General features: G+C 43.0%; 1 protein-coding gene across 1 annotated transcript in view; it reads left to right on the plus strand.

The window, feature by feature from the left end:
- The window catches only part of LOC126481688 (protein patched), a 156,650-nt gene that overhangs the window by 116,157 nt on the left and 15,434 nt on the right, over positions 1-25,059 (plus strand). Inside the window, exons 4-14 of the mRNA XM_050105629.1 lie at positions 3,407-3,476; positions 3,564-3,667; positions 3,815-3,929; positions 11,721-11,813; positions 16,577-16,698; positions 16,782-16,929; positions 17,021-17,161; positions 18,691-18,849; positions 18,933-19,028; positions 19,365-19,490; positions 23,168-23,536. Of these exons, the coding sequence (XP_049961586.1) occupies positions 3,407-3,476; positions 3,564-3,667; positions 3,815-3,929; positions 11,721-11,813; positions 16,577-16,698; positions 16,782-16,929; positions 17,021-17,161; positions 18,691-18,849; positions 18,933-19,028; positions 19,365-19,490; positions 23,168-23,536 (1,543 nt within the window). The remainder of the gene's footprint in view (positions 1-3,406; positions 3,477-3,563; positions 3,668-3,814; positions 3,930-11,720; positions 11,814-16,576; positions 16,699-16,781; positions 16,930-17,020; positions 17,162-18,690; positions 18,850-18,932; positions 19,029-19,364; positions 19,491-23,167; positions 23,537-25,059) is intronic.

The raw sequence follows: 25,059 nt of genomic DNA on the forward strand, positions 1-25,059 counted from the left end.
CAATCTGGCTACGAATCTAGAAAAGTAGTACGTGAACACGCTCATAGTAAGACTTCGATTAACCGACCCGGGTTCAAAGCCTAGGTTTCGTGCAAATTTTCATTCGTTGCTCAGTCGGCACACGATGCTTAGACTTGGACAGGTCTCTGGAACCATATATTTTCATTTGATTAAGCACCTACACCTGGTTTTCAGGCAAGAACCACCCCTTCTCCCATTTCATTTGATGCAGAGATTCCAATTGGATATAGTTGAAGAGTCTCTGCTGTACTGTGCTGTTAGTGTTAGGGGGAATACCACGTGGCCTGAGGCGTGACTAGGAAGTTGAATTGAGGAGGGAGGCGTGATGGGGTAGTCCGTGTAGTTGTGAAATCCATTTGTGTCAAGGTGGCGTAGTGGTTACATCAGAGTAGTGAACAGGAGACTCGGGTTTGGATCCCGGCCTTGGTACAAATTTTCATTCGCTGCTTCAGTTGGCGTATGAACATCAAATAATATTATCGAGCCATCCTGTTCTGTAAATAAAGACTATTTCTCTCTTCTAACATATCTCATCAAAATAATTGGGAGAGGGAATGGATTTAACAGGATCGAAGAACCAGGCTGTTTTGGATGTTAAAATAGTACCTACTACATATTAGACGGACGTTTACGTTGTTATTTAGCCCCGCGGCTGCGTGGAGATTTGCATAGCTGGTCGGTCGTCCCGCCACCAGAGCTGCGCGCAGCGGGTTGCGTACCTCGCGGAGCGCAGGCTTCGCCCACGCCCGCTCTGCTGTTTACGAGCCGGCTTGCGCTTCACTGACAGTCAATAGTGCCGACCGCTGTGCCGTTTGTAACTGCAGTGTAAATTACAAACGAGACTCGCGGTTTATTCATTAAGCAGCCGGCGCATGGTAAATACTTGTCGGAAATATTTTAGCCGGGGCTAAATTATGCTCGCAGGCGTGCGATGCAGGGGAGGAGAGGAAATGTACGACACCTTTGAACAAGTTCTTGCGTGCTGCGAGCGAGTACGTGTGTGGTATTTGTGCAGAGTGTGAGGCTGCATTTTATTTTTATTTTTAAAGTTCAACGTTTTTACTTTCAAGGTTACGCTATTTTTGTTCTCTGCCAATCAACGCTAAAGTACAACAAAAAGTTCGTGTTTCGTGAATAAACGCCGACATTCACGACTCTGGTGACCACCTTTCCCGTTTGTTTTGTATTTCAGATGAATGCTCATCAGAGTATTTATAAAAAAGCGGCGCCCCGGTCTTTGCAACTATTCGCATTTTGCTCAGTGAACATTCGTCTTGTTTTATTGTTACTTACTGAAATGCCAAATTGAATTAAGATGTTAGGTTAGGTTAAGCTGCAACTTACCGTCAGTGACGCTATATGCTACGTAACGGAAATTGTTATGGTCCATACAAAATTAATTACATTCACTGAAATGTATGGGTTTTGTAAACCCTCGTTGCCAGTTTTGTAAAGGCCTTGTCGCTACTGCTGTGGAGACCGAGTTGCCACTGTTGCTACGGTAGGCCGAGTCTATGAGTTAGTGAAACGGCTTCTGGTGCAGTACATCGCTAAGACTATTTTTCTCTGCCACTATTACACAGCTATGGCGCAGAGTCACGTAACAGTATAGGAGAACGAAGGTTCCACAAGACTCCAACAAATTAGTAACAAAGTCACACAAATGAGTCAAAAAGGTTTACTTATCTTTGTGACTTGTTGAATAATGAAGTCCGCAACACTACTTGTAATATAACACAAAAAGGCCCTCAATGGTCAGACGCAATTATCGTAGGTAAACTTCACAGTACATAGCAAATGCAATTTATAATTGTCTGTTCGCTTCTAAGAGTTCCGGTCGCAGGTTCGAATCCTGCCTCAGGCATGGATGTGTGTGATGTCCTTAGGTTAGTTAGGTTTAATTAGTTGTAAGTTCTAGGCGACTGATGACCTCAGAAGTTAAGTCGCATAGTGCTCAGAGCCATTTCTAAGATTTCTCTAAAAGACGTTCCCTGTCTAAGTCAGGCCAGGACGATAATCTATAACCAAGTGGGCGAGAGCTGTTCTTCTATCTTCAGAGTAGGCTTCTGTCCGTTGCTGTCCCGTCATTGACTGACTGTACTCGGCCGGAAATTACCCGAGGCGAAGTATATATCTTCATCATCAGCGCCACCCGTGGCGCTAGTGGAACTCGCGCAAGTGGCGAGTCTATGGCACTGGGACCAGCTCGCATTTTTGCGCCTGTGGTGCTTTTGCCCTGGCCGTGACCTGTTCGGTCGACACAGCAATGTGGATGAAATTAATGAAGATGCAGCGACATGAAATGCAACCTGGTCTGAATCGAGAATGCAATGGATACGCATCGCCAATTAAAAATTTGAGCCAGATTGGGTAATTAAATTGAAAAGCACCGCATTTCTGTTCAGTAGCGAGTAGAGGCTTACAAAAGTGAGAGGCTCGAGGCAGCTACACAAATACCGTATCAGTAGGTACAGCAATTAGTAAAATATGTTAGGCAGAAATGGAGATGAAAAAGGGGAAAAAAATGTTTTGTGTTTACCCGCTGTCACGTGGCAGATACAGTTCCCAATCAGAAGTTTAGCAACGTATAAAGTTTATTGTTGGGAGATGTAGGACATCGTACTTTTTTTCGAAAGGACTGGGGTTGAAATTCCAGTCTAAAAAGCCTTTAACACCGTGATCAGGCACAGAGAACTGCGCGATGCAGCATGTCCCCGTACTACATGGCATCATTCGGATGCAGGGTGGAGCGGTAAGGGATCAACACACAGCTCTCTCGGCCGTTGTCTGCATTCCTGACCTTGGAGCAGCTACTATGCGGCCAAGTAGCTCCTTAATTGGCATCACGAGCCTGGGTGACCCCGTTCCAGTCAACCTACCAAGGGAAAGTTTCTGGTAGTTCCGCGAACTGAACCTAGGCCCTCCGCCTTGCGGTCATACGTGGTAGCCACCCTACTCCGGAACAGTACGCTCTCCATTCCTTTCTTCAACATTAAATGTGTTACTTCTTCACTGGCTTTTAACGAACAATTATTTGTTTCGTGGAATCTCTTCGCATTACGTATCTCGGGTCTTCCAAGACTTATGCTTGCCAATTGTTATTACGCATGCTTATAGCAGGCCCTGATACAAGTAAGCTTGATGACAAATGCCGCGGCCGACCGCGGTGGCCACGCGGTTCTAGGCGCTGCAGTCCGGAACCGCGTGACTGCTACGGTCGCAGGTTCGAATCCTGCCTCGGGCATGGATGTGTGTGATGTCCTTAGGTTAGTTAGGTTTAAGTAGTTCTAAGTTCTAGGGGACTGATGACCTCAGAAGTTAAGTCCCATAGTGCTCAGAGCCGTTTGAACCGTTTGACAAATGCCTCGTTTTCTTCTTGTTGCAGAACGTGGAGGTTGAAAGATCTGTGTTATTCGCCCAGTGTGCCAGATTTTGAAGAGCATTACATTGAGCAGGTACGTGCATTTTGCCCGTTCTTGTCATCTCCGCGGTTGTGCTACGAAAGAAACAGGATCAACATTTATTGTCGTTTTGTTGCGCAGATATTCGAGAACATCATGCCGTGTACCTTCATCTCTCCCCTGGACTGCTTCTGGGAAGGCTCCAAACTGCTGGGGCCAGAACCAGGATACCCCGTTACCATTCCGTAAGTGACTGCTTCCTATCTCTCGTTTCGATCCATGTTAAACTCCATTCTTAGGGCTTAAATTTAAAAAAAAAAAATAATCAGTAAGTGTTCCTGCAATTAGCGCATCACTCATCACAACCTTTTTTTTTTCTCCTTTTGTTACAGGGTCATCGGATCTAACGTTCGGTGGACGAACTTGCACCCACAGAAATTAGTTGAACAGATGAAATCGTTCGACTTCAACTTCCACTTCGGTACGCTGGAAGGATACATGAAGAGAGTAAGTACGATTGTTTTACTTCTCTTTTAGCTTACTGACGAATCAATTTTTTTGTCGGACGATTATTTTAAATGCACCGACTGACGTTCTATGCAGTATATTAGAGGTGCCACGCTTCATTTAATTGACACTGTGACAGTTTTGGAAATGAAGTGTCATGTAAATCGTGCTTCACTATCTCCCTATTGCTGCTCCACAACTTTAGCGAGTCCTGTTGGCTAGCTATGATGTTACAGCGTATCAAAAATATGATATCTTTAGTGAACGTTATCCTTCTTAAATATATTTCCATTTCCTACCAATATTGTGGAAGAAAGCTACTTAATAATAGCCGAAGGAAGGAAAATTAAGATGTGATATCCCATCGACTACGAGGACTTACAGTTTGATTTAAATTAGTTGACGTTTGACAGATACTGACTGGACTAATCCTGCCTGCAATATGAGCAATGGTAGCCTGGCTTTTTCAGCTGTTACTTTGTTGCCTCCACCCCCCCCCCCCCCCACACACACACACACACCCACACCGCGCTGTGCAAAGCATTGTGCCTGGCAGTTCCCAAGTAACTTTTCTGGAAGCGTAAATTCGCCAATCTCAAGGAAAAACGTATTCCTGGCCCTAATTAAAATTAAGAACATAATTAGTAACAATATAGAGATCTATGCTATACATGAATTACAAAATTTTTATGTCATTTTTGATAGGAATTAGTCTTCAGGATTTATATTGTTGCGAATAAAAATAACGAGAAATTTTTGAATAAATTACTTTTTACGAAGTTTATACGAGGGGTGTTCAATACGTAATGCAACACATTTTCTTCTGAAAGCATCTTGGTTTTTTATTTTCTCAGGATTCCAATGCACCATACCATTCCCCATTCTTTTGTCTACAAAACCCTATTTTTCTACATAATCTCCGTTCAATCCGACAGCCTTACGCCTCTTTACTGGGGGCGGGGACTGTATGCCCGCGTGGTACCACCCCAGTGGTCGATGTCGGAGCCAGTGTCTTGTGCATAAATAACCACGTACTGCTTTCTGTGAAGTGCATCCTTCATTGGGCCAAGCAGATAGAGTCGTAAGGTGGAAGATCCGGGCTGTAGACTGGATGAGGAAGAACAGTCCAATGAAGTTTTTTCAGCTTCTCTCGGGTGCGCAGACTTGGGTTGTCATGGAGGAGGAAAATTGTCTTCGCATTTTTGTGGCGATGAACATGCTGCAGTCGTTTCTTCAATTTCCTGAGGGTTGCACAGTACACTTCAGAGTTGATCGTTGCACCACGAGGGAGGGCCTAAACAGAATAACCGCTTCACAGCCCCAGAAGACCTTCGCCATAATATTACCGGCTAATGGTGCGGCTTTGAACGTTTTCTTCGTCGAAGAGGTGTGGCGCACTCCATGTATTCTCGTTTTGTTTCCTGTTCGAATTGATGAATCCGTGTTCGACAAAAATTGGTCGCGATCAGCCTCGTAACACGGAAGCAATTCCGCACAGATGGTCCTTCGTTGCTCTTTATTGTCTTCCTTCAGGCGGTGAGGAACCCAGCATACACACACATTTGAGTAGCCCATCACGTCCAGTTGAGCAGCGAGGTGACTGATTGTGGTCTGAGGATCAGCCCGAATGAGTGTGCACATGTTCCAACATTGCAGGAGCGACAGCTTTGTGCGGCGGGCCGCCACGCGGGATATGGACAAGTTTGCGCGACCTTATTGCGGATATGACAGACGCCTTGCCCAACGACTCACCGCGATTTTGTTCACTCCCAAGTCTCCGCAGACCTTGTGCAAGTGCCTATGAATATCTACGATGCTCTGGTTTTCGGCCAAAAGAAACTGAATGACAGTTTTCTGATTGGAGCGCACCTCCAGTACAGACGCCGCCACCTGTTAGAAACTCACGAAATTATAGGGCCTGAAGCGGGAATATTTCGCGATGTCCCACAACAAATTCCGCATTCTTTCAATCGAAATTGGCCGAGAAAGAAAATGTGTTGCATTACTTATTGAACGCCCCTCGTACATAGCAAACACTAAGCGATACGCAAATTTGGAAAGATCCATTGCTGAGCGAGGCATTTTGGTTATCATAAGAGAGTATTTCAGTGAGTTCAATCCTTTTCGAGATGTGACATGGTAAGTTCCCCAAAAAATTTGCCCGCTTCAAAGAAAAATAAAATAATAAATATAACTCTGTTACTAATTCAAATGAAGAACAGTTTTTGACAAGCTTAGGGGCACTATACTGGGTGTAAACGATAACTGTTTACAATGTACCACAACAGTGTAGGGGAGTGTGAGATGAACATTTCATGTAGGACATTTGGTCTAGCAAGCTGAGAAACAGCCTTAAATTGGCCCAAAAAAAAAAAAAAAAAAAAAAAAAAAAGAGGCAACCCAAGTACAGCGCATGCGCGCCGCCCGAAATTTTAAATATCATCTCGCTCTCTTACGCCAGCAGCTTAGTTGGTTCTTTCGCTGACATTATTATTTTACTCTTTCCCGTGACAGTAATGAGAGAAATTTTTTCGTTAACTTCATCGGACTGTTCTTCCTCATCCAGTCTACAGCCCCGGATCTTGCACCGTAAGACTTCTGTTTGGCCCAACGAAGGATGTATTCCATGGGAAGCAGTACGTGGTTATTTATGCAGCAAGACACTGGCTCCGACGTCGACCGGTGGGGAAATTAATTACGTTTTCAATTCAACTACGAAACTGCTGTGCTCGTAAGGGTAAATTTAGAACGGAAGACAAACAACCCGATTTAATTGTTAATTTTATGCTGTTAAAATTCACAATATTTAGAGTCAAAATTTATGCAAACGTTAGTTTTAAATTTTGTGAGTCCAACAACAAGGAGTTTTTAATATTCAAGTACGATTTTAGCTAAAATCTCGGACGGCGCGTATCTTTTGCAGGCCAATTTGATGCTGTTTCGCGACTTGATAGAACAAGTCTTCTCAGTCAATTTGTTCGCAAACAGTTATGGCTTACAGCCTGTCGAAAATTAGCCATTCGTGGAACTTAGATTTTTTACGTCATTTTTTCAGGAGATAGATTTTTTAAAGACGTTTTCAATCGCCGCAGGGCGCCGTGACGCGTGCCTACAGGCAGTACTTCTCGCGAAAACGTCATAACTTCGCGCCTGAAGTCAGATGCCAAATAATATAATCATTCTTTAGAGACAGAGCAGAAACCTGTAATGGTGAAGGATGGATTAGGAAATGGACTTTGTTCTTTTCGTGAGAACCATACCAGCACTGGCACCGAGCAATTGAGGCAAACCGCTTGGCCGCCTCGCTCCGTTGTATCAGTCGACCATGCTGAGGTGACAAAAGTCATGGGATACCGCGTAATATCGTGTTGGACCTCCTTTTACCCGGCGTATTGCAGCAACTCGACGTAGCGTAGACTCAACAAGTCGTTGGAAGTCCACTGCAGTATTATTGAGCCTAGCTACCTCTATAGCCGTCCATAATTGCGAACGTGTTGCCGGTGCAGAGTTTTGTGCACGAACTGATCACCTCCCATAATTGTTCGATGTGATTCGTGTCGGGCGATTTGGGCGACCCAGCTATTCCCTCGAATTGTCCAGAATGTTCTTCAAACCAGTCGTGTGCAATTGTGGCCGGTGACATGGCGCACTGTCATCCATAAAAAGTCCGTGAAATTGCTGCAAATAATCTCATTGTAGCCGAACACAGCCATTTCTAGTCAATTATCGGCTCACTGGACCAGAGGACTCAGTCCACTCTATGTAAACATCCCACACCACTATGAATCCATCATCAGCTTGCACAGTGCCTTGTTTACAACTTGGGTTTCTTGCTTCGTCGTGTCTGCACCTCAGTCTAAGCCAACAATCAGCCATTACCGATTAAAATCGGGACTCATCTGCCCAGGTCGCGGTTCTTCAGTCATCTAGGGTCCAACCGATATGGTCACGCAGTCACTCACCTCGGGCGTTTACTGCCATAACCCATTAACACCAAATTTCGCCGCACTGTCCTAACGGATACATGTCGTACGTCCCATATCGATTTCTGCGGTTATTTCGCATAGTGTTGCTTGACTGTTAGCACTGACAGCGCTTCGCAAAAGCCGCTGCTCTCGGTCGTTCAGTGAAGGCCGACGGCCACTGTGTTGTCTTAGGTGAGAGGTATGCCTCAAATTTGGTATTCTCGGCATACTCTTGTTGTGGACCTCAGAATTCCCCAACGATTTCCAAAACAGAATGTCTCATGCGTCTAGCTCCAACTACCATTCCGCGTTCAAATTTTGTTAATTCCCTACGTGCGGCCATAATCAATTTGGAAACCTTTTCATATGAATCACTTGAGAACAAATGACAACTCCGGCAAAGCACTGCCCTTTTATACTTTATGTACGCGATACTACCGCCATTTGTATATGTGCATATCGGTGTCCCGTGACTTTTGTCACCGCAGTGTAAAGCAGCGACGCTGTCTCGAGATGAAAGTAAAGTCGAGGCTGTAAGCGTGTCATTGCGCAGCTGTGAGGCGACCTTTTGTAAACGCCGTGCTCAGCCCACAGCCCCCCTGCGTGTCCGCCGGGCCTTCAGACTGGCTCAGCGGCGTGTATTTTGAGAGCGGCCCACCGGCCGCGGAGGTAGCTGCTGTCAGCCCGGACCACCCAGGGGCTGCCGCCTGGGCACGCACGCCACGCATAAATAACGCAATTGTCTCGGACCGCCCTCTCCTCTCTGGAATTCCCGCGCGCGCACCGCCGCTGTAAATCCGGAGGGAGCAAAGCGGAGCAACGGAAGAAAGAAGAAAGAAAGAAAGAAAGAGAGAGAGAGAGACGGAGACATCAAACGGATACGGCCATCGACCGAAGGAGAACAATTAAGAGCTTTTGGTGGACAGCCCTGCGATGAACGGCTTGGACCGCATCAGGCGCCTGGAATGTATTGTAGGTCGTACTGAAGCGGCACCTCGAAGCGACCCTGCGACATTCTCTGTCTTGAACAGCCATCCGCATATAGGCTTCTGCTAAGCATTCCTGATTGGAAAACGTTTCAGCAGCTGACACGGGCGCCCATACGGTAGTTGTAAGGGGGGGGGGGGGGGCGGCAAGACATTGGAGTATTTTTAATATTTTGGAAGACAAATGGTGACTTGCAAGCAACTATAAAAATGTTCAAGTTCCTGCCATTGTTAAAAACCTGCGTAAACCAACATCTTGAAATAAAAAAATTCCTGTCTAAGCTGTATTTTTTATCTTCGCTGAGAGCTAGGGAGGATGCGCCCCGCTCGCACCTCCCCCTCCCCCCTCCTGTGCGTCCTGGAGCAGCTCACATTGTTACGTTACGGTGCTATTTTCGACTACTGTACGCGTCACGGTGAAGGGATTAACTAAATAACGCTCCCTATTAGATTCAGATTAGCAGACCACGGAAAAGCAGCGTCATCTGGCGAGGAATGACTGCTAGTCGGACACATTCACTGTGCGTGTTGTATCAGTACGGGTGCTCTACATGTTTACAATGGGGAAGGCGCGCCATCTATCGGAGTTTGACCGAGTGCAGATTGTGATGGCAGTTTCGGAAACTGCATGACTTGTCGAGTGTCCGAGGAGTACTATGGTGAGTGTCGTCAACACGTGACGAAACCAAAGTGAAACCACTTCCAGATGTCGTAGGTTGGGCGGCCATTCCTCATTACAGGAGTCGGACATCGTAGGCTGGGCAGACTGCTGAAACAGGACAGACGGCGAACTGTGGCGGAACTAACATCAGATTTTAATGCTAGGCAGAGTACAACTGTGTCTGAACGCACAGTGCACCGAGCACTCCTAACGATGGGCCTCCACAGCTGACGACCCGTGTATGTACCAATGCTGGGACCACGTACACCCCTTCATGACAATTATGTTTCCCGACGGCAGTGGGGCTTTTCAACAAGATAACGCGCCATGTCACAAGGCCAGGAGTGCGAAGGAGTGGTTCGAGGAACACAATGGCGAGTACCGATTGATGTCCTCACCCTCTCCCCACTCCTCCTATCTCGCCAGACCTGAACCCGATCGAACACATCTGAAATGTGACTGAACGTGGCATCAGAGCTCATCGCCCCTCTTTCCGTGTTGTCAGCTCCCTCCAGCGGCCTCCCAAGGCCTCATTGCTTCCATGCCACGACGCTCCGCCACTGTTATCCTCGCCAGGGGTGAACATACAGGCTATTACGCAGGTGGTCGTAATGTTCAGGCTGAACAGTGTAAATCAGTAATGTTTCACTGCGATCAGCCACGTAATGCAACAACTGGCTGAAAGAGGGGTGTAACGGAATTATAGGAAATCACTTCTCGAATCGTTTGAGATTCAGTAATAAATTTAAAAAATCTATGTTCTAGATTCCACAGACGGGGGCGTGTTATCCTCCCTGCCCCGCTGTAGTGAACACCTATGGACCAGGTGTAAATGATCAGGCCATAAATTAATAGCTGGCGTTTTTTCGCCGTTGTTTCTGGTTTGCAAGTAACGTTAAGACGATGAAATTCCAAAATCCCACTAAATTTCAATGAAATACTCATTAATTGATGCCAAGGCATTCCACGTTTCTCTTTATATTACCGTGGCTGCGCTCTTTCAGGCCAATGCGCTCTCGCAGAAGCACTGTGCATGCCGGTTACGTTATTACTGCGGTGTCCGCAACACTGCATACCTTCCAACATTATTTATTTAGAACTGTTGAGAACTATGGCTTCATGAAAACGTATTACGGCAATGCAGGAGCCATCAGAACCTCACAATCTCAATTTGTACTTTCAGCTTGCACTTAATTTCCCAACCGAGAAATCACGTTACTCTAACTAGCGGTTCCACTTGACAAATTCCCCATTTACATTAATTTCCGACACACAACTTTCTCTACGTGGCTACTGAATATCATCGATGTCAGTACGATTTTACTCCTCCGCATTTTCGGATTAATTCATTACGAATCCTTTTCAAACTAGTTTGCTGATTAATTTCCCCAGACAAACAAAGAATATGTAATCGCATTCCAAACAATATCGTCTCTCGATCGTCACATGGATGCATGCTGTCTAGACGCGAAGGCCACATTAAAACGTCCATTTGACGCAATCCTGTTAATCTATGGGACTGTGGAACGAGATGATACATTTCATACTGCTCTCCGGTCCGCATCCCTTTTTATCTGTTAGTTTCAGGCCACCAACTGGTTTTACTCATCTTCTACTGCAATTCCCTGCACTTCATCATAAACTACTTATCAGTTACTTGCAAAATTCCCATCGATTTTGGCCTCAAAGACATTAAATTTTTAGGCGCAGACACGAAAATTTATAGTACTCTTACCATCGAATACTGACACAGGGTCAACATTCAGTGATTAGAGGCACAATTACATGCGTTTGTCAGCGGTCAAAGTAGAAACGTTTGCCGCTCGGTGGCATTACATTTGTCCACTTATTTCCCAATGTACAATCTCCAGTGATCTTTAATGCTCATAACAGCACCAAACCCCATCAGTTAAAGAAAGGAATGCTGTTTGGATCGTGAATGGGAAAAACTGAATCACTCAGCATAAAATTCCTTTACAAATTAGTGTTGGTTAGTGGTGAATCCATCTGCTATTCAGTACATTATGCATTGGTAGGGCACAACTAAAACAAGATTTTTGTAGACGGAGAGATTGTAATACGATTTAGCTGCAGCCAGTAAAAGAGAGATCAGTGTAATTTGAGTAAGCCTGCAGTTGTGTGGAGACCGAGGTGCCTAATTATCGGCTTTGTGTTACAGGCGGGAATAAGCAGCGCCTACCAGGAGAAGCCCTGCCTCAACCCGTTGGACCCCGAGTGTCCAGAGACGGCGCCCAACAAGAAGACGGGACAGGTAAGCCACACTGTGTTAGGGGCTCTCTTGCAAAATAATGTCTTGTGAATTATCAAGCGCTGTACCGCGACCAGCTCCGTAGCCAAATATTACAAGCAGTGGCAGATCAGCAACTCATTCGATATGTATTCGACAGCGGTACGATATTGACGAAATGCTAGTTTTCGCAGGGGAGAATCGTTGCAGAGCGAGTATTCCTATAACTAAGGTTCCAGCCATTGCTTCTGATAGTTCCGAGGTAATAATAAATAGCGAGATTTCTTGTCTCAAGCGCCATGTTTCGAGGTTGAGTTCAGTTGTGTTGTTGGGATTTTGCTTAATTCACGCGATGGGATCGCTGGGTAACGTACTACAGCAGAAAACGGGATCAATATATATCTCTGTCATGTAAAGATACCATAGGTTGCCAGGCTTCTCAACACTGTGCACAAGAGCATGCCCAGGATCTGAGATGGGGCGCAACTCACAGTTTGAGATTTCATGACAAATGGATCCAGGACACTCACTGCTAGTTAGTATCCATCTCAACGTGCTTCAAACCAATACTGAAATAATATGTCTGTTGTGTGGTGAGGCATGATTTGTTCGATTTGTGAAGATCTTTTCTAGGGACCGCGAGAGACGAACAATAGCTTGTTAAACAAGGCTTTAACTATATATCATAAAGCAGGATTGGAAACACCAACAATGAAAGTAGTGTATCTGCAACATTAGTTGCAAATTCCCTCTGGTTCCTGCCTGATTCTACTTCTACTAACAAATAACAGCTATCTGCTATTAAAGGGTAAATTAGCGTCAAATTAGGCGCTTCTCACTGCAACAATCCATTCATCGTTAACTTCTTGATGTTTCTCATTTTCAGACGAATTCCATATCTCTTACTACTATTGTCTATGTTGTCGGATCGGAGACAAGTATTAAAATTCAGGCTATGTTTCTCTACCTGTAGATGTTCTGGACGAGGTCAATATTGACGCTGTAACTTCTGGAAAAAGCAGATGCTCGCAGGAAATTTTCAGTACTAATTGCTTCACGTATCGCAGGCGTGCAGCCACCGCCTACGTATTTTTTAACGCCCTGCCGACGGTTATTCCACCCTGTAATGAAAAAGTGCGGCAACAGTTACTGGTCAATCCAGTCACAACTACAGGGGTAGGATGTCAGCCGTGGTCATCGGTTTACGAAATTCGTTTCTGGGAGCCTCATGTAAACGGGATGACACAGTGTGTACCATTACGGTACGACTGCTTGTGTGAATTTCCAAACTGCAGGCCTATCTCGTGGCGAGTTGCGGTGTTACGATCCTTGAAGTTTCAAAAACAGCTGTACAATTCAAAGCTGCAGCAGGCATCCTGGCCGCGAATGTAAGAACAGTACGTATCTGACGCTCACCGGCAATGGAGCAGTGAGGCAACATCAAGCGATTTGGGTCCTCCAACATTTCTGGGCGAGAATTCGTCAGTTCGACCCGAATACCGAGAGGCAGGTTCCTAGTTGCTCCTCCATGATAACAGCCCATTCCACAAGCGAAGATTGTAGACGAGTTTTCGGCCAGCAAATGGATCACAGTCCTGGATTACCAACAGTATTCGCCGGATTTGGCCCCAGCCGACTTCTGGTTGTTTCCCAAATTGAAGCTGGCAATAAAAGGACACTATTATGATGCAATTAAGGCCATTGACGAAAACTGTCCTGCAGTACTAAATGCACCTCCGAAAAAGGGCTACAGTGGCTAGTTGAAAACACTTTGAAAACGATTTCAGCTGTGTTTAGATTCAGGAGAAACTATTTGGAATAAAAACAGTGACTTACTGAACATAACCCATGACTTTTATTTTTATAGTCACAGTTTCCATCGAACTAACACACACTGTGTGTAGCTCCTGACCTCCAAATTTACATGCTTTTTTTTCCGGAATCGCCTTGTGTGTTGAATCAACAGCGCTGGCAAATGGAACTGGATTGCAGAAACTTTATCTGACACTCTGAACATCTTAAATATTTCGTCAGAGTTCACCATGCGGGGATAGGCGGTGAAAATCGCGGCTTATATGTGACACCTGGCAAAAATTCCACACTTTGCGCTCGGCACAGGTGCAGAGAAGGACGAGGAGCGACTCTCCCTCCCTTTGAAACCTAAAAGGCACCGTGGCAGAGTTTGTGTGGTCGCGAGAAGCCACAGCCCCACGGATATCTCAATTTCGGGGACTGCTTTTGTGGGACACTTTTCCGCTCGTAATGGGAAGTACGGCCGCCAGTCGCCAGTCAGCACACAATACGGCCCGACGGCGGGTAGCTTGATGTATCGCCGCGTGACAATAGCCGCAGGTAGGTGAGCGGAGGCCGAGAATGTAAGGTACGGGCCGCCACCTGGCATGTCCGAGTCGGTGGTCTGCTGCCCCCTTCCCTCGTATTTTTCTCTTTGGGCTGCGTCGCTCCTGGCTTGGTTTATAGCACAAAGTTGATTCAGTTTCCATAGTTGCCGGACAATGACATTGCTTAGATTTCAGAGGCAGCTGAACCATGGTGCAGCTCGACATTTTTTATACACAGAAAGCCTACGAGGCAAAATTTATATACGAGGAGTAGTCATAAGTTTTAATTACGACCTCGAAAAGTAAAGTTATATGTCTGCATTCCAGCTACACATCGAACTCCCTGCGCTACAGTACCGTAACTCGACGCTAGAGGAGCCAGAAAAAGAAGCGAAGCAGCCGATTGAAAAAGTGGACATTTTGTTTGGCTTCTGCAGCGGCGTGCAACAGTACTGTGGCGAGGGTCTTTTACACTGAGGTGACAAGTCATGGGATAGCAATCTGCACATATACCGATGGCGGTAGCAATCCGTACACAAGGTATAAAACGGCTGTGCATTGGCTTAGCTGTCACTTGTACTCAGCTGATTCATGTGAAAAGCTTTCCAGCGTGATTATGGCCGCACGATGCCAACTAACAGACATTGAACGTGGAATGGTAGTGGAAGCTAGACGCATGGGACATTTCATTTCGGAAACCATTAGGGAATTAAGTATACAACATCCACAGTGTCGACAGTTTACCGAGAATACCAAATATCAGTTATTACCTCTCATCACGGACAACACAGCGGCCGACGGCCTTCACTTAACGACCGAGAGCAGCGCCGTCTGCGTAGAATTGTGTATGCTAACATACAAGCAGCCTTGCGTGAAATAACCGCAGAAATCAAAATGGGGCATACGACGAACATATCTGTTAGGACAGTGTGACGAAATTTGCCATTAATGGGCTATGACAGCAGACGACTGATGCGAGTGGCTTTGTTAACAGCATGACATCGCCTGCAGCACCTTCGGCTCATGACGATGTAGATTGGATCCTAGATGACTGAAAACCCATGGCCTGGACAGATAAGTCCCGATTTCAGTTGGTAAGAGCTGATGATAGCGTTCAAGTGTGGCACAGACCCCACAAAGCCAAGACCCAGCACATTCTGGACAATTTGAGTGAATGATTTGGCCAGCCAGAACGCCTGCCCGGCATATATCCTGTCAAACATTTATGGGACATAATCGAGAGGTCAGCCCATACACGAGATCCTGCGCTACCAGTTATGGATGGCTATAGATTCAGCATTGCTCAATATTTCTGCAGGGGAGCAGCATGGTTCAATATTTCAGCAGGGGACTTCCATGTCAAGTTGCTGCACTACACCAGGCAAAAGGAGATCCAACATGATATTAGGTGGTATCCCATGACTTTTGTCACCACAGTGTATAAAGTGCACCATGGCTGTAGACATGTACTTGCAAACAAATAAAAAATGAATGACTTAATATTATTATTTTGAGGTGATAAAACTGTGACTGCTTTTCATACATTCCCCCACTATGTTATTGGACTGTGCCATAATGTTTGGCACGTTAATAAGGTATTGCAGTGTGATAATTTCAATGTATACTAGAACTGCAAACATACACATACAAACAAACGAAAATTGAATTACCTGGCATGCTGGTTATGCCTTGTGTAAATTAAATTGAAAAATTATAGGATCGACAGGAACTTGAGCTTCATACACCTACATTATTCACCTGGCACTAAAAGAGCCACCAACCCATACAGACCTCTATCCCAAAGACAGTAAAGCAAGTCAGTGTGATGTGAAAATCACAACAACTTATAGTGAGATCCTCACCCCTAACTGACAATATACTCCCTGGAAACTGTACAAAAGCTCAGTACAAAGTAGTTTCAGAATTGCTTCACATCCTCATTGGATTTTCTGTGTAGGTATCCTCTTTTCTCATCAGAGATTATTCAGTTATACATATTTCTGCTGGTTTTTGTGAACTGTCTGTGTGACTTGAAGTTTCTTAGCACAGTAGAGAATTCCATATAATTCATCATAGCCTAATTGTACAAATAACTTTGTGTGCCATGCTGCAATCATATAGCACTACTTGAGTCTGAGTGGAAACAAAAGTCTCCCTTTACTCTATTGTTTATGTTGCCATGAACATTTCCACTTTCACAATGATTTTCAACTAATAATTTGCCTCTGAAAATTTTGTGTGTGTGTGTGTGTGAAAGAGAGAGAGAGAGAGAGAGAGAGGGAGAGGGAGATAGAGAGAGAGAGAGAGAGGGAGAGAGAGAGAGAGAGAGAGAGTGATTTCTTTGAAGAACATTAATCCAGTTAAAACCACGTATCATACCATAATGATTCTGAAATATTAAATATGTGAATACGGTACTATTTTTTTCTTCTTCAACTCACATTTCAGATACCTGATATAGGGGCAGAACTGACAGGTGGCTGCTATGGTTTTGCTGCAAAGTATATGCATTGGCCTGAGGATTTGATAGTTGGAGGCACAGTCAAGAATAAGACTGGACATATTAAAAAGTAAGCTGTTGTCTGCTTTCTGGTATTTGCCACTGTTAATGCTCTACATCCTGCTATCACTAATGCCTGTTTATAATTTTCAGAGCTCGAGCTCTCCAAACTGTTGTGCAGTTGATGGGAGAACGAGAGTTATATGATTTCTGGTCAGCATCGTACAAAGTCCATCATGTTGAATGGACCCCTGAAAAAGCTGCCTTGGTGCTCGATACTTGGCAGAGGAGGTTCTCGGAGGTATGAATTTATGTACTTCCAATGACATTAATTAAATATGGACAGTATCTCCCACATTACTTATCAATACTTCTTTCTTATATACTTGCAGGAACTTCAGAAGTATATGAATGGAGACAACGGCACATCTCCATATAGCATGTATTCATTTTCCACTACTACATTGAATGATATTCTAAGTCAATTTTCGGAACTGCGGTTAGAGAAAGTAATCGCTGGATATGTATTAATGGTAAGCCATGTAAAAAACTAACTAATCACCTTTTATCAGTATGAAAACAAACCTCATAGACAATAGTGCAGAAATGAGATTAGTTTGTTTAACCCTTTAAGGTCCCAACAATATGAAAAAACATCACTTTAAAATTTTTCACAAAATTAACCTTTATTATAAAATAAGAAATATGTTACAAAATAAGAAACTGGCAAAAAGCAAACAATCAGTTCTTTTAAAGAGTTGGTTTCACTTTGGAACCTCTGGGATGTATAGTTTACAACTACCTGTCATTTTGTGTGATGTATTTGAAAGCAATTACGAACTTTTCCTGGACGCAATCTCACACCTTGAAAATCCCATGCAGCACAATCTCCATGTCGACTGTTGCTTTAAATGCTGTAAATAACTGCTACAATGCACTACATTTGTAAAGTATCTCAGTATGTCTCTGGTTTGCAATAGCATCGGTTGTTCCATGTAAAAGGCATTGGTACTTCAAAACAAAATTAATAATGCAGTGGTTTGATGCAAGATTACTGGTACTCAGAGAGTTAAAAGGCCTATTAGTATTCTATATTTTTTCGTAACAAAAGGGTGTATTATTGTTGCATGCCAAGAATGAAGTTTAATGGTGATGTTTTCTGACTCTAGATAGCGTAAGACATTTTTATCTGATTGTATGGATTGCTAAGCATTTGAACCTGCTAGAAAAGTGTGGTCTTGTCTGAGTTCCAACAGCTATTAAGCAACTCATATTTTAGCTGTAATATAACAAGATAACTTTTTATGTGTACCTGGGCAGAATACCATATTTGGGCCAGAGATCCAGGATCTTCTCCTGACCCGTACAGTAAAGGCTCTCTGCTGACTTTAGTGGTGGGGGGCAGGGGAGTTTCTAGGAAATATTTTCTATCAGAATGCTCCACTTTGTTCTCCAGAAATTTACTTGCACAATGTTAAATTTACCATTACAATAGAGGAACGAGATTTTTCAGACAGTAGGTAAGAATTCAATAGAGCCACAAACAAAAGCAGTAAACTTCTTTCTTTCCCCCATTTCTCCCCTGGAACCTAAAGTAGCACACGAAACAGTATTTTTCTTAGAGAATAGTTAGTAAATTGTTTTGAGTGGTCATAGGCTGCCCAACAGTACTTATCCAGTTTGTCAGTACATTTCCTGGCATCAGTTGTTATACTTGCCATAGCAGTACTGGGTTCCACTCCACTTTGTTTTAAAGAGTGAATAAGATTTCCACGGTCAGGTACCCTCCAGTGTATTCAATTTACTTAGCCATTAGAGTACAACGCCTTCAGTATTCAATATAATAAACTGAATTATCTTAGTATGACAAAAATCACTAAAAATATACTTTGAACTGACACTTCTCTGAGTGTCAAAACATCTCAAAATTAATTTTGGCTGCAGTGCACCTAGCTGTACCAAAACATAGCATACAGTTAACTCATGACATTTAACAAAAGTAATGTGGTTACAATTTCATCCCCAGTCTTTTTGAGATTGAAGCAAAGTGACTTATTTCCAGCTGTTATATGCTGGACTGTCGCTTCTGCGGTGGAGCGATCCGGTGCGCTCACAGACAGGTGTGGGTGTGGCAGGTGTGGTGCTAGTATCCATTACAGTGGCTGCTGGACTGGGCTTCTGTGCTTTGCTTGGCATCGCCTTCAATGCCTCAACCACGCAGGTGAGTACCTTGACCACAGCTTTTCTCTATAGCAGCACAACTGCCAATCAACTGGCTGACTAATGACTTGCTCTCCATTGCAGATTGTGCCATTTCTAGCACTTGGACTTGGTGTAGATGATATGTTTCTCTTGACACACACTTATGCTGACCAGGAAGTCACCAACATACAAACAGATGTAAGTACAGATTGCATAAAGCATTTTCCCATCTTATTCTTGTCTATAAAATGCATCCTATTCACACACAGGAACTAAGTATGTTGTAAGATTATACGTATCATTGCAACAAAAATTTGAAAAAATGATTTGAATGAAATAGCAGGACTCTATACAACTGTGATGCTGATTCTGTTTGCTCTTGCATCGTAGTAATATTCAGTGTCTCAATAATTTAGACTCATCAATCATGCTAATTTTTTATACCAAGCAAAATTACAAATAAGTTGTAAAATTACTATGATCATTGTCCAATCATTAAATATTTCATCAAAAGGACTGCCTCTTTTGTTCCAGGAACAAACGGGCATGGTCCTGAAGCGGTCTGGTCTCAGCGTGCTGCTGACATCATTGAGCAATGCTTGCGCCTTCTTTGCTGCTGCACTCATCCCCATTCCTGCTCTCAGAGTCTTTTCACTGCAGGTTAGTTGGAAAACATTAAACACATGTCTGCTAATTGTAAATAAAAATAAAAGGAAGATTGTGTAACAGTTATATTTAAACAAGTTATCTGAATAAATATTGCAATCGCACACCCTATTTTTATGTATGTTTTACCCTTCCATTATGCCTTTAATTAATAACAGCAGAAATCCCTCCTAAAACAGGTTATATAGATATCAAAATATAGCAGTAACTTGTTAGAAAAATTATCAAACATGGTATTAATTCAGTCTTGTAATTTCTTAATTGAGGAAAAGATAAAATCTTAATAGGTTTCATTTTCTTATGTCATTGAGAATTTAATTTTACATCAAAATTATGTTGAAAATTAGCTTCAGATAAAGGGTTATATCACATTTTCCTACACCTGGATATGCACATATTCATGAATCATGGATTTGGTTAGGTATAATCTGGAAATCTTCATGTAACTATTGCTTCCACATTCCGATTTTTCCACCCACCTGGCAGACATAACAATGGAGCACTAAATATAAATATTATTCGTATTGACAAACTTTCCAGCATTTAGTATTATAAATTATCACAAACAAGCCTGTAAAAATATAAGTGTTCAGACACTCACTTAATTACCATAAAATTTTGTCCCCAGTTTTTATATCTACCACATATCACACAACAGCAAAGGAAAATAATGTGCAGGATCACAGAATACACAAAAGTATATTTTATTGTTTCTCAGTTGACTTATCAACACTGTTCTACAGAAATAATAAGAGCTCAAAAAGGCATGTGTCCAAGATCTATCAATAATGATAGTCATTGCATGGCAGAATTTCACCCCAGTAATCTGTTTGTAAATGATACTTTGTTCTGCCTTATAAGCAAACTTCAAACTAAAAAACTGAAAACAACTTTGGTAGAGTCATAGTGTCATATTCCTGACTGCTAAATCTAGTTTACATCTTTACCACTGGAGGCCAAGTTTGTTTTTGACAAGGCTAGTACAGCAATTATTAAATTGCATAAAAGAAGGAAAAAAGGTCTCTCACCAAGGGACCTGACCACTGAATTTTATTCTGACTGCCATAGTTGTAGCATTCTGTTTTTTCTTCCAAATGAATACAAGGTGTTACAAAAAGGTACGGCCAAACTTTCAGGAAACATTCCTCACACACAAATAAAGAAAAGATGTTATGTGGACATGTGTCCGGAAACGCTTAATTTCCATGTTAGAGCTCATTTTAGTTTCGTCAGTATGTACTGTACTTCCTTGATTCACTGCCAGTTGGTCCAATTGAAGGAAGGTAATGTTGACTTCAGTGCTTGTGTTGACATACGACCCATTGCTCTACAGTACTAGCATCAAGCACATCAGTATGTAGCATCAACAGGTTAGTGTTCATCACGAACGTGGTTTTGCAGTCAGTGCAATGCTTACAAATGCGTAGTTGGCAGATGCCCATTTGATGTATGGATTAGCACGGGGCAATAGCCGTGGCGCGGTATGTTTGTATCGAGACAGATTTCCAGAATGAAGGTGTCCCGAGAGGAAGATGTTCGTAGCAATTGATCGGCGTCTTAGGGAGCACGGACCATTCCAGCCTATGACTCGCGACTGGGGAAGACCTAGAACGATGAGGGCACCTGAAATGGATGAGGCAATTCTTCGTGCAGTTGACGATAACCCTAATGTCAGCATCAGAGAAGTTGCTGCTGTACAAGGTAACACTGACCACGTCACTGTATGGAGAGTGCTACGGGAGAACCAGTTGTTTCCGTACCATGTACAGCGTGTGCTGGCACTATCAGCAGCTGATTGGCCTCCATGGGTACACTTCTGCGAATGGTTCATCCAACAATGTGTCAATCCTCATTTCAGTGCAAATGTTCTCTTTATGGATGAGGCTTCATTCCAACGTGATCAAATTGTAAATTTTCACAATCAACATGTGTGGGCTGACGAGAATCCGCATGCAATTGTGCAATCACGTCATCAACACAGATTTTCTGTGAACGTTTGGCAGACATTGTTGGTGATGTCTTGATTGGGCCCCATGTTCTTCCACCTACGCTCGATGGAACATGTTATCATGATTTCATACGGGATACTCTACCTGTGCTGCTAGAACATGTGCCTTTACAAGTACGACACAACATGTGGTTCATGCACGATGGAGCTCCTGCACATTTCAGTCAAAGTGTTCGTACATTTCTCAACAACAGATTCGGTGACCAATGGATTGGTAGAGGCGGACCAATTCCATGGCCTCCAGGCTCTCCTGACCTCAACCCTCTTGACTTTCATTTATGGGGGTATTTGAAAGCTCTTGCCTACGCAACCCCGGTACCAAATGTAGAGACTCTTCGTGCTCGTATTGTGGCCGGCTGTGATACAATACGCCATTCTCCAGGGCTGCACCAGTGCATCAGGGATTCCATGCAATGGAGGGTGGATGCATGTATCCTCGCTAACGGAGGACATTTTGAACATTTCCTGTAACAAAGTGTTTGAAGTCACGCTGGTACGTTCTGTTGCTGTGTGTTTCCATTCCATGATTAATGTGATTTGAAGAGAAGTAATAAAATGAGCTGTAACATGGAACGTAAGCATTTCCGGACACTTGTCCACATAACATTTTTTTTTTCTTTGTGTGTGAGGAATGTTTCCTGAAAGTTTGGCCGTGTCTTTTTGTAACACCCTGTATAGTGATACACCAAGCTTCTGGGTTATTGCAGACCAGAAACTGCTCAGATGACCAAAAAACAAAGACACTCCATATTTTTACTGGAAACTGCTATTTACTATATTTAAAAAACTTGCTTCATGACACATTTTAAAGCTCGCATTACTTATGCATTACTCGATAGGTGCCAACAAATTCCTTACAAAATTAAGTTTAAAAAGCAGTGTATTTTGGATCACCTGTTCTTAGTTTGTTTTCGGGAAACAGTCATCCAAATTTTCTGTTTTTCATTCATTTTCCTCTTGACAATGATTCCCACTTTTTGAAGAGCCACAACATCGGTATAGTTAAATGAATTTTGTTCTAATAACGCTTTTCAGTGTATAGGTGTGTGTGATTACAGTTTCCTCAATCCCCTCACATCTTCACTCTTGTCCTCTACTTTTGTTCACTACATGCATATCAAACTCACTGCTCCATTTCAAGTTCACATGCACTGCTACTCAACCACTTGTGAATGTTTTTTTACCCACGCATTCACAACAAGAAATTTTTCAAGTCTGTGTAGTGTGTTTAAAAAAATATTTCTTTTAATTATAATAAAATACTTCAGGCATAGTTTTTTTTTTTTTTTATTTTTCAAAAATTGCTGAACCATGCATAGATAACATATTTTGCAAATCAGATAATCCACAGTCTTATAATTGAGGTCTTGCTGTAGTTTTAAAATATTCATTTCCAGTGTTATTATTATTATTATTATTAGATCTCAAAGTTGTGAGTTGTGTGTCCATACCTGTTGTTCCAACCAAGATTTACAAAATTACAGGTGTTTCTTCCATGAAATTGCTTATTATTACGATCACCATAAAAAAAACCTGTTAACCATCTAACCTCACTTATTTTTTATTTTTAAACCATTCTTGCATAAGATGTGTTAAAAAATTTCTACCATCAAAGTATTTACTCCATAATGTTTATTTATATTGTAACATTTCTGCTTTACAGGCAGCAGTGCTCATGCTCTTTAACCTGGCAGCAATGTTGCTTGTGTACCCTGCAATTGTAAGCCTCGACCTGCGGCGACGACGTGCCGGTCGAGCTGATGTCCTCTGCTGCTGCACTTGTCCACAGCAGCCAGCTTTTACAAGTAGTTGTGTGACGTCAGATGGGGAGTCAGATCGGGGGCGGCCCAGGGCTACACGTATCACACCTGAGCCGCCCCCACCTCAGCCACGCAAGCTGACAGCTATCACTCGTGCACTGCCTCCAGACCGTCAGCAAACTGTCACTGTGCTTGCAGCACCACCTCAAGCGACACAGGGTGCCTCTACAGCTCCACCTTCACCACTAGCCTCCCGAACACATCATTCAGCTGTGAGTATTTTATTTTACACATAGCCCTGTCCACCACACTTCAGTTTTGTGTCTTTTGATTATATATTGGGAATGGTTATAGTATGTATCTTTCCGTTCCATATATTGGTTTAGCTGTACTTCGAATCTCACTGCTTCATGCCTGGTAACAACCAGGTTCTCTTTTGTCTCCCAATACCCAGACTTTAATTGCTAGAAGTCAAAGAAAGCACTAAATAACCCCTCATTATATTGCGGAGGCACTTAGCGATAGATAAACACGTAAGCATGGACTGTAGTATGGTAGCTGAGTTTATTATCTTCTGTTCATTGTAAGAACACACTGCCCCACACTCTACATACATGCCTATCCGGTTATCTGTTAGGGAATGATGCACATTTCTGAATTGACAGAGAAAGAAAGAATATATAAATTATCTCTGGAAAAAGTCAGTGGAGATAAACAGTGGAGAATACTGCTGGAAATAATCCTGGGCAAACACAGTGGAAGAAGGAAACATAAAACTGTTAAAACTACTGAGCTGGGAAACATGAAGATAATGAAATTAGTAATAACAATTGTAGGTAATAAGGATACAAAATAATTCAACTGCATGAAAAATTTCCTCTTGCACAATTGATGATAATGCATGGGAAAAAAGTAGACTGGTTAAACATATCAGCATAGGTGGAAGAGGCATGGAAAGATCAGAAGTGCCTTTTAGACAAATAGTATATTTTCTTCTTTCTATCAAATTATACAACAATGCTGTAGCACAGAACTCACAAAATTCCAATGTTTTGTTGTGTTTCCAGAATACTGTGCAAAAATGAGTGACAATAGCTCTTTCTGGAGAGTCATAGACAACACAATAACCTCTTCAAGAGAGAATTTCTTTGATTAAAGGAAGCTTTTAAGCATTCACATTCCAGGGTAGCATTCTATAAGAAGCAAGAAACACAAATTCCAGTTGTTTTATTGACAGTGCAAGATTAACAAGGAGAAACCTACCTTCCCCTCCCCACAGCTATTTTTGTCCATTAGTGAAGCTGCCTCTCTCTGTTGCCTAATACCTATTTCTGAAGCTAGCACTGAAAATCTGCATGAACAGTACTGCTGTTTACATAGGACTTTTATTCAGTACTGCTAACTTGCCTCCCTTGAGAAGGTCACTAACATACCCCTGAGTGGTGTTATGGTGTTACTTAACTTAGCGGTAGTCTGTTCAAATCTTGATGGTGGAAGAAATCGTCACCACCAGTATTTTGCTCCAAACGGAGGTTAGGTGATGGAGTAAAGCTCCTGGTCACCATATTTTGTGGCAATGTCCTGTATTAAATTCCAAACCTCCCTGCAGTTTCTCAGGCAGATGTCAGATGGGGCATTAAGCCTGATGGTGCCATTCACGAGCAATATACTACCTTGCAACTGCAGGATTAACTCTCTTCCTTTCTGTCATCATTACACAACACAAATGTAGCACCATACTGTACACACACCCACTGCGGTCATCTGCACTCAACAGATACACCTATGAAACAAT

Source organism: Schistocerca serialis, chromosome 5 (genome assembly GCF_023864345.2).
Source record: "Schistocerca serialis cubense isolate TAMUIC-IGC-003099 chromosome 5, iqSchSeri2.2, whole genome shotgun sequence".
Taxonomy (NCBI): Eukaryota; Metazoa; Arthropoda; class Insecta; order Orthoptera; family Acrididae; genus Schistocerca; species Schistocerca serialis.